The sequence below is a fragment of the Phodopus roborovskii genome, unplaced genomic scaffold (assembly GCF_943737965.1).
Source record: "Phodopus roborovskii unplaced genomic scaffold, PHOROB, whole genome shotgun sequence".
Taxonomy (NCBI): domain Eukaryota; kingdom Metazoa; phylum Chordata; class Mammalia; order Rodentia; family Cricetidae; genus Phodopus; species Phodopus roborovskii.
In genome coordinates, this window is record NW_026126515.1 from 6670956 (window position 1) to 6682362 (window position 11407).

Below are 11407 nucleotides of genomic sequence, written 5' to 3' on the forward strand. Positions count from 1 at the left end.
CTCCACCGCAAACCCGTCCGGGCAACTCGGGACCGCTTGTGGACTGCGCCTGCGCACGTCTGGGGCTGGAGGGTCGCAACCAGAGGCGGCGCTCTGGTTTCCAGGCAACGGGGGACAAACCGAGGTGCACAGAAAGCGCCTGCGCGGACGGCGGTTGGGTTTAGTCAGGTGTGGAAAACTAGGTCTTGGGGATTTTCCTGAGCAGGAGCGGCCCCCAAGCGCCCCAGGTACGCGAAAAGGAGGGGAGACGCGGATCGGTACCGCGAGCTCCCCCGGCACCGAAGGGTGAGGGTTTTCTCTAGAGGCCGAATCCCAGTGAGAGTTACCGTTTGACCCCTTGGGCCAGGACGTGACTTCCGAGTTCCGGATCTAAAGCCGGCTGGGGCGAGCAGGTGTCCACCCCCTGCCCCAACACACGGGTACCTGGTGCGGTTTGTGCCGTGGGGCTTCTTGGGATGAGGGTTTGACAGCCAAGCACCTGTCTCCAGCCGGGCGGCCGCAGCAGGGGGGAGCTGTGTGCCAGGCAGGCCCTGTCGCCAGGCCCCTGTCCTCACCCTGTAAAAATGTGGGCCTGGACTCAGAGCAGAGCGCCGGGGCTAGTGAGAACAGGTTGCCTTTTTTTTTTGTTTTTGTTTTGTTTTGTCACTGATGACCGTCAATCTTTAGATTTGCCGCCTCCACCCATTCAATGATAGGGTATGGCAGGTCAGATACGGGTGTGGAGGAAAGCCAGTGGCAGACCACCTGTGTCCCGTTCATGTTTTGCTCCTCCTCTGGCCTTAACAATGCCTGGCACAGAATCCTCACTCACTAAATGCGTACTGTGCCTGGCACAGAATCCTCACTCACTAAATGCGTACTAAAGGCAGGTCCTGGCAGATCGAGTACTACAGCCCGGAGGAACGAGAAATGTTTAAAGGCAACGTGGGTAGGGCAAACGTACCAACAGTCTACTCTAGCAGCTGGGAGTGAACCTCAGACAAACGCTTCACATGTATCTGTTTTAAATCTCCCCTAGGCTTCGGTCCAGGCCCTGAATGGCTGGTCTCCAGTTGGCTCCACATCTGCCTGTGGGCGTTATGTTCCCACATAATAAAACAGAAGCGCCAGGGCTCCACTCAGCTAAGCACGACCCTTATGGACAAGGGGGCTCTTCCAAGCGGTCCTCGCTGGGACACTTGAGGAACAATTTCCAGCAGAAGCTTTGGAGCAACACAGAGCTGGAGCAGGAGGAGGATGTCTCCACTTACCCCACAACGAACAGCTGCACAAAAGCCCGGAGGCACTCCTGCCCTCACAATGCCAGGATCAGCCAGCAAAGCCCGGGAAGCAATCCCCAGGGCCAAGGAAAGGGTTTGTTCTCCTTGCCAAGCCCTCAACCCCGGTATCCCAAAGCAAATGACCAGGACTTCATTCCCTTTAGGAAGAAGCGAGTTGGCGTGGACCGGGCATACCCACTGAAACCCATGGTCCACCGGAAGTCTCATAGTACAGGCGAGGCAGGCACTGATGGAGACCAGAGTGTCTACCCAAGACTTCCCGAGTTTTCAGACAACGACTTTGGTTTGAGGAGCGGGGCGAATCCATCTATTCTTGCCTCCGTGCAGGCAGAGAAGGTCATGGCAGACCTCCACAGGACCGAGTGGACACAGATCCGAAAACTAGAAGCTGCCGGGGAGACTTTACAGAGGGAAATCCGAAGGAAGGAGTTCCTCCTGAGAGAGAAGCTGAGGAAGACAGAGGAGGGTCTCCGAAGGATTCAGAAGGAAAAGAAACAGGCGCGGCAAAATGAAGACAGACAGCTACAAAGAGTGACAGCACCTGCGGGGAGAGTTAGGGAAAGCTGCAGCAACGCCGCACACGCACACGCACACGCACCCGGCTTGTCCCCCGAGTTCAGTCCTGAGGTGCTCAGCAGAAACAGGGGAGAGGCTCAGCCTTGTGAGCCGGCTCAGGAAAACTCCAGTCCTCTCCAGTTCTCTGATTATGAACTCCAGAAGCTCAAAAGAGAAAGGCTGATGGCAAGCAACAGCAAGATCCGGGACTCAGGGCCACCGGCAGACGTGCTCTCGAAACCTTCACAAGAGCTGGGTAGCACCCTGCAGGCATCAAGCCTGTCAGGAACGCCAGGCTCGTCAGGGTCCAGCTCCTCCACGGGAGAGCCAGAGCTGGGCAAGTGCAGCCACTGTGGGCGCACGTTTCTTTGGCTCAGGCTGCAGAAACACTCGGCTGTCTGTGGCAGGATGCAAGGGTCCAGGAGGAAAGTGTTTGACTCCTCCCGGGCCCGGGCTAAGGGCACAGAACTAGAGCAGTTCTTGAACTGGAAGGGGCCAGCCACAGCCAAGGTAATAAAAAAAAAAAGCCTCCTAGATCTGACTTGGTATGGGGGTGCGTGTAATGGTCCCCTATGTCCTCACCGGTTTTCAGGGGGGGCTGGGGTCGTGTAGGATGGAGGGGGAGAGTCAACACTTCTGTTTGCCAGTGTCTGTGATCACAGTGTTCCGTAGGTGCCTCCCAATTCTGTGAGAATCTTATTGTCTCTCATTGTGTCCCTTCAAAATTCAAGGCTCAGACATCCCCTAAACACATAGGCACGCACACACCACACATACCAGAACCCCCCCACACCAGACCCCCACACAAACACCAGACCCCACACAAACACCAGACCCACACACACACCAGACCCCCCCACACCAGACCCCATACACACACCAGACCCCCACACACACCAGACCCCCCCCACACCAGACCCACACACACAACCAGACCCCCACACACCAGACCCCCCCACACACACCAGACCCCCCACACACACCAGACCCACACACACCAGACCCACACACACAACCAGACCCCCACACACCAGACCCCCCCACACACACCAGACCCCCCACACAAACACCAGACCCCCCCACACACCAGACCCCCACACACCAGACCCACACACCAGACCCACACACACAACAAGACCCCCCCAGACCCCTACACACACCAGACTTCCCCACACACACACCAGACCCCCCACCAGACCCCACACACACACCAGACCCACACACACCAGACCCCCACACACAACCAGACCCCCCCACACCAGACCCCCACACACACACCAGACCCACACACACCAGACCCCCACACACACACCAGACCCCCACACAAACACCATACCCCCCACACACCAGACCCCACACACCAGACCCACACACACAACAAGACCCCCCAGACCCCTACACACACCAGACTTCCCCACACACACACCAGACCCCCCCACCAGACCCCACACACACACCAGACCCACACACACCAGGCCCCCACACACAACCAGACCCCCACACACCAGACCCCCACACACAAACACCAGACCCACACACACACCAGACCCCCACACAAACACCAGACCCACACACACACCAGACCCACACACACACCAGACCCACACACACACCAGACCCCCACACACCAGACCCCACACACCAGACCCCCACACAAACACCAGACCCACACACACACCAGACCCACACACACACCAGACCCCCACACACAAACACCAGACCCACACACACACCAGACCCCCACACACACCAGACCCCACACACACACACCAGACCCACACACACCAGACCCCCCACACCAGACCCCCACACACCAGACCCCCACACACACACCAGACCCCCACACAAACACCAGACCCCCCAACACACCAGACCCCCACACACCAGACCCACACACCAGACCCACACACACAACAAGACCCCCCCAGACCCCTACACACACCAGACTTCCCCCACACACACACCAGACCCCCACACACCAGACCCCACACACACACACCAGACCCACACACACCAGACCCCCACATACACCAAACCCCCCACCAGACCCCCACACCAGACCCCCACACACACCAGACCCCCACACACCAGACCCCCACACACCAGACCCCCACACACACCAGACCCTACACACATACACATACCAGACCCCCGCACACACACACCAAACCCCACACACACACCAGATCCCCCTACATACACACCAGACCCCCCACACACACCAGACCCCACACACACACCAGACCCCCACACACCAGACCCACACACACACCAGACCCCCACACACACCAGACCCCCACACACCAGACCCACACACACACCAGACCCCACACACACACCAGACCCCCACACACACCAGACCCCCACACACCAGACCCACACACCAGACCCACACACACAACAAGACCCCCCCAGACCCCTACACACACCAGACTTTCCCACACACACACCAGACCCCCCCACCAGACCACACACACACACCAGACCCACACACACACCAGACCCCCCCACACCAGACCCCCACACACACCAGACCCCCCCACATACCAGACCCCCACACACACCAGGCCCCCACACACCAGACCCCCACACACACCAGACCCCACACACACACCAGACCCCCACACAGACACCAGATCCCCCAACACACCAGACCCCCCCACACACACCAGACCCACACACACACCAGACCCACACACATACACACACCAGACCCCCAACACACACACACCTGCACACACACACACACACAAAGCTTGAATATTTCCTCAGGGACCTGTAGGTACTAGATAAATAGTCTACTGCTGATCAGTAGCTCCAGATCTTGAGTTAGTTACTCTCTTTACACCTTTATGAGGTGGGGGGGGGTGTCAATATTTAAATCTTACTAAAATTGACACTAAAATACAGACTTTAAAATATATGTCCTTTTGATTATTGTAAAACAAATTCATGTTTTCTACAGGAAAAAAACCATAAATATTAAATTTTAAAACTTGCATGTTAAAACAGATATGACACCTTTTTTTGTTTTTGTTTTTTTCTTTTCCAGAAAGGGTTTCTTTGTATAGCCCTGGCTGTCCTGGAACTTGCTCTGTAGACCAGGCTGGCCTCGAACTCTGCCGCCTGGCGACACTTACTTGAGTTATGAGAATTTCTTGCTTTCTCCCATTTGCTACCACACTCTGTTGTCCCTGCTGCTTAATAGTGGGCTCAGTTTTGATGTACTTTCTTAGTAAATTCAAGAAACACAAGTAACATCATAGGGATGGAGTACTTTTTTCTTTCTTTCTTTTTTTTTTTTTTTTTTTTTTTTCAGCTACCTCTCCAGAACGTCCCTCACTTTAGAAAAACCCAAGTGACACCATTAGGGACTCACGCCCAGGGTTAGGGTTAGTTTAGGTGCACCTGGAGACAACTGCCCCATGACCAGCCTTCAAGGGGATGCTACCTGGTTTGTAAAGTCAGAGTTTCCCTGCAGTGTTTATTTTATAAAGTCATATCAAGCCCGTGATTTCTGTGGGATCGTGAATTTAAAGAAAAAATATTAAAGAATAAAATGATGAGGGTTGGGAAATATTCATGTTAGAGAATCTGAAAGGGTTCTCCATATAACTCTTAACAGTTTCGGGAAAAAATAGAACATATTTTGGTTTTATTTTTTCCCAAAACATGTGTATCCTCATGGGTTTTCTTCCCCCCCACCCCCGCTTCCCTTCTTTTCCCTCCCTTCCCCTTCTCGAAGGCTGCCCTAGAACTCACTATGTAGACCAGACTGGCCTCAAACTCACCTGTCTGCTTTCCAAGTGCTGGGTGGGATGGGAGATACGGATACCCAGCTCCTCACTCAGCAGGACTTTACACTTTAAATGTCCTCCCCTTGCTGGAGTCCTTAAAAATACCCACTGATGGGACAGATGCTCGAAGATAACTTATAATGATAGTGTTTTCTCGCAGTACAATTTGAGCGATCACCACAAGAATGTCTTTCGCATGTTCAGAGCAATGTCCCTAAAATCCAGCTTCCAACAAGAAGTCAGCGTTTTGCTGACAGATAATGACAGGATGGCCTGTTACTATTCTCCCCTCTTTGGTCAGCCTAGTAATTCACTGGGGATTCCCTGTGGCCTGTCATAACTTACTTGGGGCCATCATGGAAAAGAATTTTTTGCTTCTTACATTCCTAAATATAGTAGCATTGAAGCTAAAGAACACAGCCCAACTCTGAGCAGACTAGTTTGAGGTCATGGGCTGCACTGGGGACACAAGGCAGAAAAGCCTTGGGTTGAGCTGCACTCTACCCTGGAACTCTGTGCCCTTTTGAGCTAAGTGGAGCGCACATATTCTGAAATCTGGGCTTTCTCTCATTATTTTAATATCCACATAACGTCCAGCACACACACCATGGCTACTAGACTGTCAGCAGTGAGGCAGGAGCCCACGCAGGTCTTTGTGCTTTGTGGTTAAGGAACAGTTTAGTGTGATATAGACTGGAAACACAGCTACTGTGCCCCTGGAGATCCTTCTGGCTGAATTCTTTTAGGTTCCTGAGTGCCATCTTTTAACTCCAGTTCTTTTGTTCCTGTCTCTGGCAGAGCATGCTTTTTCTTTTGATAGCATTCCTCGTTATTACCTATTACCAAGAGGCATTTGTCTTTTGATTCTCTTTAATGTTAGTATTTATTTATTTTTTGGGTGTGGGTATGCATGCATGCTGTTGCGATCAGAGGCCTTGTGGGAGTTAGTTCTCTTTGAACTCAGGTCACCAGGCTCTGTGACAGGCACCCTCACCGACTGAGCCTTCTTGCTGACTCCAATTTTATTTTATTTATTTGTTTATCTTGATTTTTGGAGACAGGGTCTCTCTGTGTAACAGTCCTGGCTGTCCTGGAACTTGCTTTGTAAGCCAGGCTGGTCTTGAACTCACTGAGATGTGCCTGCTTCTGCCTCCCAAGTGCTGGGATCAAAGGCATGTGCCACTGCCACCTGGCTCCCAATTTTATTTTAAACAGTTAATTGTACATAGTTTAAAAACCATATGAAGTCTTACTTCATCCTTCTCAGATCTCTGCTTGAGTGTCAGCTGTGTGAGATGTCTTCTGGCATGCATTTCCATGTTTCTAAATAATATGCTTATCTTCTTGATTTGCCAGCCTTCCATGTTCTCTAATGGCTGCTTATCCTCACAGGCAAAGCCGTGTTCCAAGTCCCTCTCCATTATTATTTTCCTTTCCACTCTACTTGATCACAGTTCTGATTTAAAAGTGGGCTTTTACAGGACTATTGTACCATTCTACATGTCCTTCACTGATGAGAAATTCCACCCTTGCCTTGTGTTTTCATCCTGTATTTACCATGAATTTATACTTAAAATTCCCCTTAAATAAATCTACTGTATGTTAGGAATTTTTAAATGTTACCTTCTATAACAAATCAGTTTAAGGCGCCCCCATCCCATTCTGGAAACTTCTCATTCTCCTCCTGTGGCCTTGGGACTTCCCTCTGCTTCTCTTCTGTGTTGGTCCTGTCTTTTTCTTGTTTCCTTGCTTGTTTTGCTGAAGCTTCCCAAGAGACATCCATAGACAGTATATTCTCATTCTTGGAATTAAAGAAAACACCTACATAAATGCTTCCTACTTGATGATTTGGCTGGGTATAGAAATCAAGACAGGAAATAATTTTACTAGAACTCAGTTTTTGAGACATTGCCTCACTATGTAGCCTGGCTGGCCTGGAACTTACAGATATCAGCCTGCCTCTGCCTCCATGTCTAGCCCTTTACTAGAGCTCTCTCTTTTTTAATTGTCAAAGAGCAAATTTAATAAAAGTTATAAAAAGAGAAAAGAAACATTTCATGATTCTTCACTTTATTGGAGCTTTAAAAAATAATTATTTTCAGAAAAATATTAATTAAAAATTAATTAAGAAATAATTATTTATTGTGAGTTCTGCCTGCATGAGTGCCTGCAGGCCAGAATAGGGCACCAGATATCGTAATAGATGGTGGTGAGCCACCCTGTGGTTGCTGGGATTGAGCTCAGGACCTCTGGAAGAACAGCCAGTGCTCTTAACCTCTGCGCCATCTCTCCAGCCCTGTATTTACTTTAAGCCCAATGTTTACTTTAAGAAATCTAATGTTTTGATTTCTGCTTCATTTTATGAAACCTATCTTGTTTCATTTAAAAAAAAAAACAAGGTTTTCTTTACTCTAAATTCTAAGATTTTACAGCATTGGAGTCTTGGTAAGCCATTTCAGTTTCAAGACTTGTGATCTTCGATTCTGCAAATATTAACCATATTGTTTAATAACTTCCTCTTGTGCTTCCTGTCCTTTTTGGAGAAAGTTTTCTTACATATTGAACTTTCTGATTTCCCTATCATTTCTACTTTTCCTCTCTTTCTTTTTTCCATTCTAAGAGTTTTCTTTATTATTTTGTAATGCTTCTATTTGAGTTTTGACTACCAGGCTTTTAATTTACAGTTATTTTGTTTCTCTGTTCATCTTTTATAATACACTCCTTTTATAGACGAAACCTTTCTCGTTTAAAATATTTATTTTTGCTTTATGTATGTGTGTGTTTTACCTGTATGTATGTTTGCACCATGTGTGTGCATTGCCCAAGGAGGGCTGAAAGAGGCATGAGATCCCCTGGGAATGAGTTACAGACTAATGTGAGCCTCCATGTGGGCTCTGGGAACCAAACCTGGGTTCTCTGCAAGAGCAGTCATGCTGTTAACTGCTGAGCCACTTCTATACTCTGGACTCAATATATTTATTGTTGTATTTTTCTGTTAAAATCTCTCTCTCTCGTGTGTGTGTGTGTGTGTGTGTGTGTGCGCGCGCGCGTGCGCGCACGCATGCATGCTTTTGTTCTTGTGCTTTGGGGAACCCTTTTTCTTTAGCTAAGCTCTCATCAAGGATCTGACAGTCCTTGCCTGTTCATTTGGTATTTTTGTTTTTGATTGAGACAGACAGGGTCTCACTATTTAGCCTTGGCTGGCTTTGAGTTCAGAGAGCTCCTCCTGTCTCTGCCTCCTGAGTACTAGGATTGAAAGTGTGCACCACCACACCCTGATGTTCAGTTAAGCCTTAGCCTTAGTGGGTTTATTCACAAAAGGACTCAATACTTACATACAGTGTATGTGCATACATACATACATACATACATAGAGTCCTGTAATTGTGATCTCCCAAGGCCAATGTTGGAAGGTTCACTTCTGGGTACTGGGTGAATCCAGAGAACTGTTTTCCCTCTCAAGAGGATGACAGTCACTGGTACTCTGGATCTGATCTGAGGAAGCAATCTGACAGTGGTTGGGTACTCTTGCTGAGATGAACCCTGCTCCTTATCCTGTCTGGATTTCCTGAACTAAAACCCATCTAGGAGTTGGAAAGCTGTCTCAGTGGTCAAGGGTGCTTACTATTTTTCCAGAGGACCTAAGTTCAATTTTCAACACCCACTTCAGGTGGCTTACAACCACCTGTGACTCCACCAAGTGATCTGATACCTTCTTCAGGCCTTCATTTATGGGCATTTATACAAACATGATACACACAAACACACACACACTAAAGTTAAAATCTTAAGGAGATGGAGAGATCACTCAGTGATTAAGAGCAGCAGCTGTTCTTCCAAAGGACCCAGGTTCAATTCCCAGTACCCACATGGCAGCTTACAGCTGCCTGTAACTCTAGTTCCAGGGTATCTGGTGCAGGCAAAACACCAATACAAACGAAATAAAAACAAATATCTTTAAAAATCTATCTAGTTCAATTTTTCCAGAGGACAATTTTTCCTGTTCTCATGGGGGAGTACTGGGGGTGTTGGGGGTATTGTATACACAGGGTAGGAGGGGAACCCCAAGTTCAGCTTGTTTTCATCTCCACACCTTCCTCCTTTCTACCCGACCCAGGCCTCTAGGGGACTGGGCGGGAAGATGGCTGGTCTCCAGGTACAGCCCCTCCTTGGAGGCTCTTGAGCCAGGCCTCAGTGCTGGCAGGTCGGTTGTCTCGTCTCCATTTCCTGTTTTTTAATTTTTTTTTTTTTTAAAGATTTATTTAGCATGTGGACAGTGTTCTGCCTGCATGTTGCCTGCATTATAGATGGTTGTGAATCATCATGTGGTTGCTGGAAATTTGAACTCAGGACCTCTGGAAGAGCAGCCAGTGTTCTTAACCGCTTAGCCATCTCTCCATCCCCCTGCTCTTTGATCTTAAGGACCTTTTCCATATCCCTGCTGTTGTTCCTTTCCCATTACAGACTGAACCTCCTCGGAAGAGCACCTGGAGACAGAAGCATGAGTCTTTTATCCGAACCCTCCGTCATGCTCGACTGGTTCAGCAGGTCATCGCCAGAGGTGGGAACCCCTCAGACTTGCCTCCTGTCCTGCCGGCAGGAAGCCCAGACTATGTCCAGTGTCCTCACTGCAGCCGCCACTTTGCTCCCAAGGTGGCTGAAAGACACATACCTAAGTGTAAGACCATCAAGAACCGTCCTCCACCTCCAAGGAGGCATGACAGCTAAACAGACAATGGTACAAACTGCCTTTCGTGTTTCAGGAGGCTGTGTGCCCCTTTAGCCGTAAACCAGATGAACGATAAAAAGCAAGGCGAAAACAACCTTTCCAGAACTCAGAATCTGCCTGCAGAGCAAAACCGCCCCCAGAGAGCCTGCTGTCTGGCAGGAGGCAGGGGGAAGCCCCAGTGTCCCATTGGGTCACAACTGTGGCTGTGTTTATGTTCTTTCCTGAACTGGTGTATGAGGACACTGGATAGTGAGGCTGCATTAAAGCTCTCTTCTCCTGAGCCTGACCATGGTTTGTGCTGGGGAAGTGCCTATGTTTAGTTGTGTTTTCTGGCCATGGCACATGTCTAGGGTTCTGTTAGCCCTGTTGCTTTCAAAGTAGGGGTATAAGGATGAGTAAGTTGAGGTCAGAAGGTCGTTGTCATATGCAGATGGTAGCTCTTATAAAAGACAGTAAGATTCTGCTGTGAGGCATTATTAATAGAAATTTATCCCTGGCCTCCACGGCACATGGTCCTGGCTGAAAGCCAACAAAAGTATATAACATTAGGAGACCAGCGTATCCTAAACCTTCCCTGTGGTGTTCTGTATAATGAAACATCTTTTTGCACTTTACAAGGGTAGGGGTGGATAGAAAACAATTTTACTTCTCTGTACTCATTTTTTTTTTTTTTTTTTTAATGCATCTCATATGGTAAAGAAAGAAGCTGCTAGGACACTTCCAAACAAGGTTGTCTGGGTACCCTGAGGCAGAAGAGCCAGTCTAAGAAGCTTGGATAATGCTCAGTGTCATGCCCTGTGAGCAGAGCACAGTCACATTTTTATTTTAAACTTTGAAAAGAATCAGGTCTTAATGGTGAGAACAGTACCTACTTCAAGTTAGGCCATCCCTCAACTAGTGGGTTTGTGAGCTTAGGGAGATGAGTGCTAGAACCACAGGACATTTAGCCTGATGTGGCCCCCCTCCCCAAGGCAAACTTACCGAGTACACAAAGTTCCTTACTCCATGTTAAAAGCAACAGATAATAAGCCGTGGCTAAAGTCACA

At 49.0% G+C, this 11407-nt stretch overlaps 1 protein-coding gene across 1 annotated transcript; it reads left to right on the forward strand.

Moving 5' to 3' along the window:
* Positions 1-115: 115 nt before the first annotated feature.
* Zc2hc1c (zinc finger C2HC-type containing 1C) lies at positions 116-10517 on the forward strand. The gene is made up of 3 exons (XM_051196353.1): positions 116-227; positions 1019-2345; positions 10097-10517. The coding sequence occupies exons 2-3, from the start codon at positions 1038-1040 to the stop codon at positions 10358-10360; spliced, it is 1572 nt and encodes a 523-aa protein (XP_051052310.1). The 5' UTR covers positions 116-227; positions 1019-1037; the 3' UTR covers positions 10361-10517.
* Positions 10518-11407: the final 890 nt, after the last annotated feature.

What these genes read in the sequence shown, in the direction of transcription:
- Zc2hc1c (XM_051196353.1), top strand. Translation starts at nt 1,038, where the DNA reads ATGGCTGGTCTCCAGTTGGCTCCACATCTGCCTGTGGGCGTTATGTTC. An exon ending in AGGGGCCAGCCACAGCCAAG is followed by an intron (nt 2,346 to 10,096) that starts GTAATAAAAAAA and finishes TTCCCATTACAG; the next exon opens with ACTGAACCTCCTCGGAAGAG.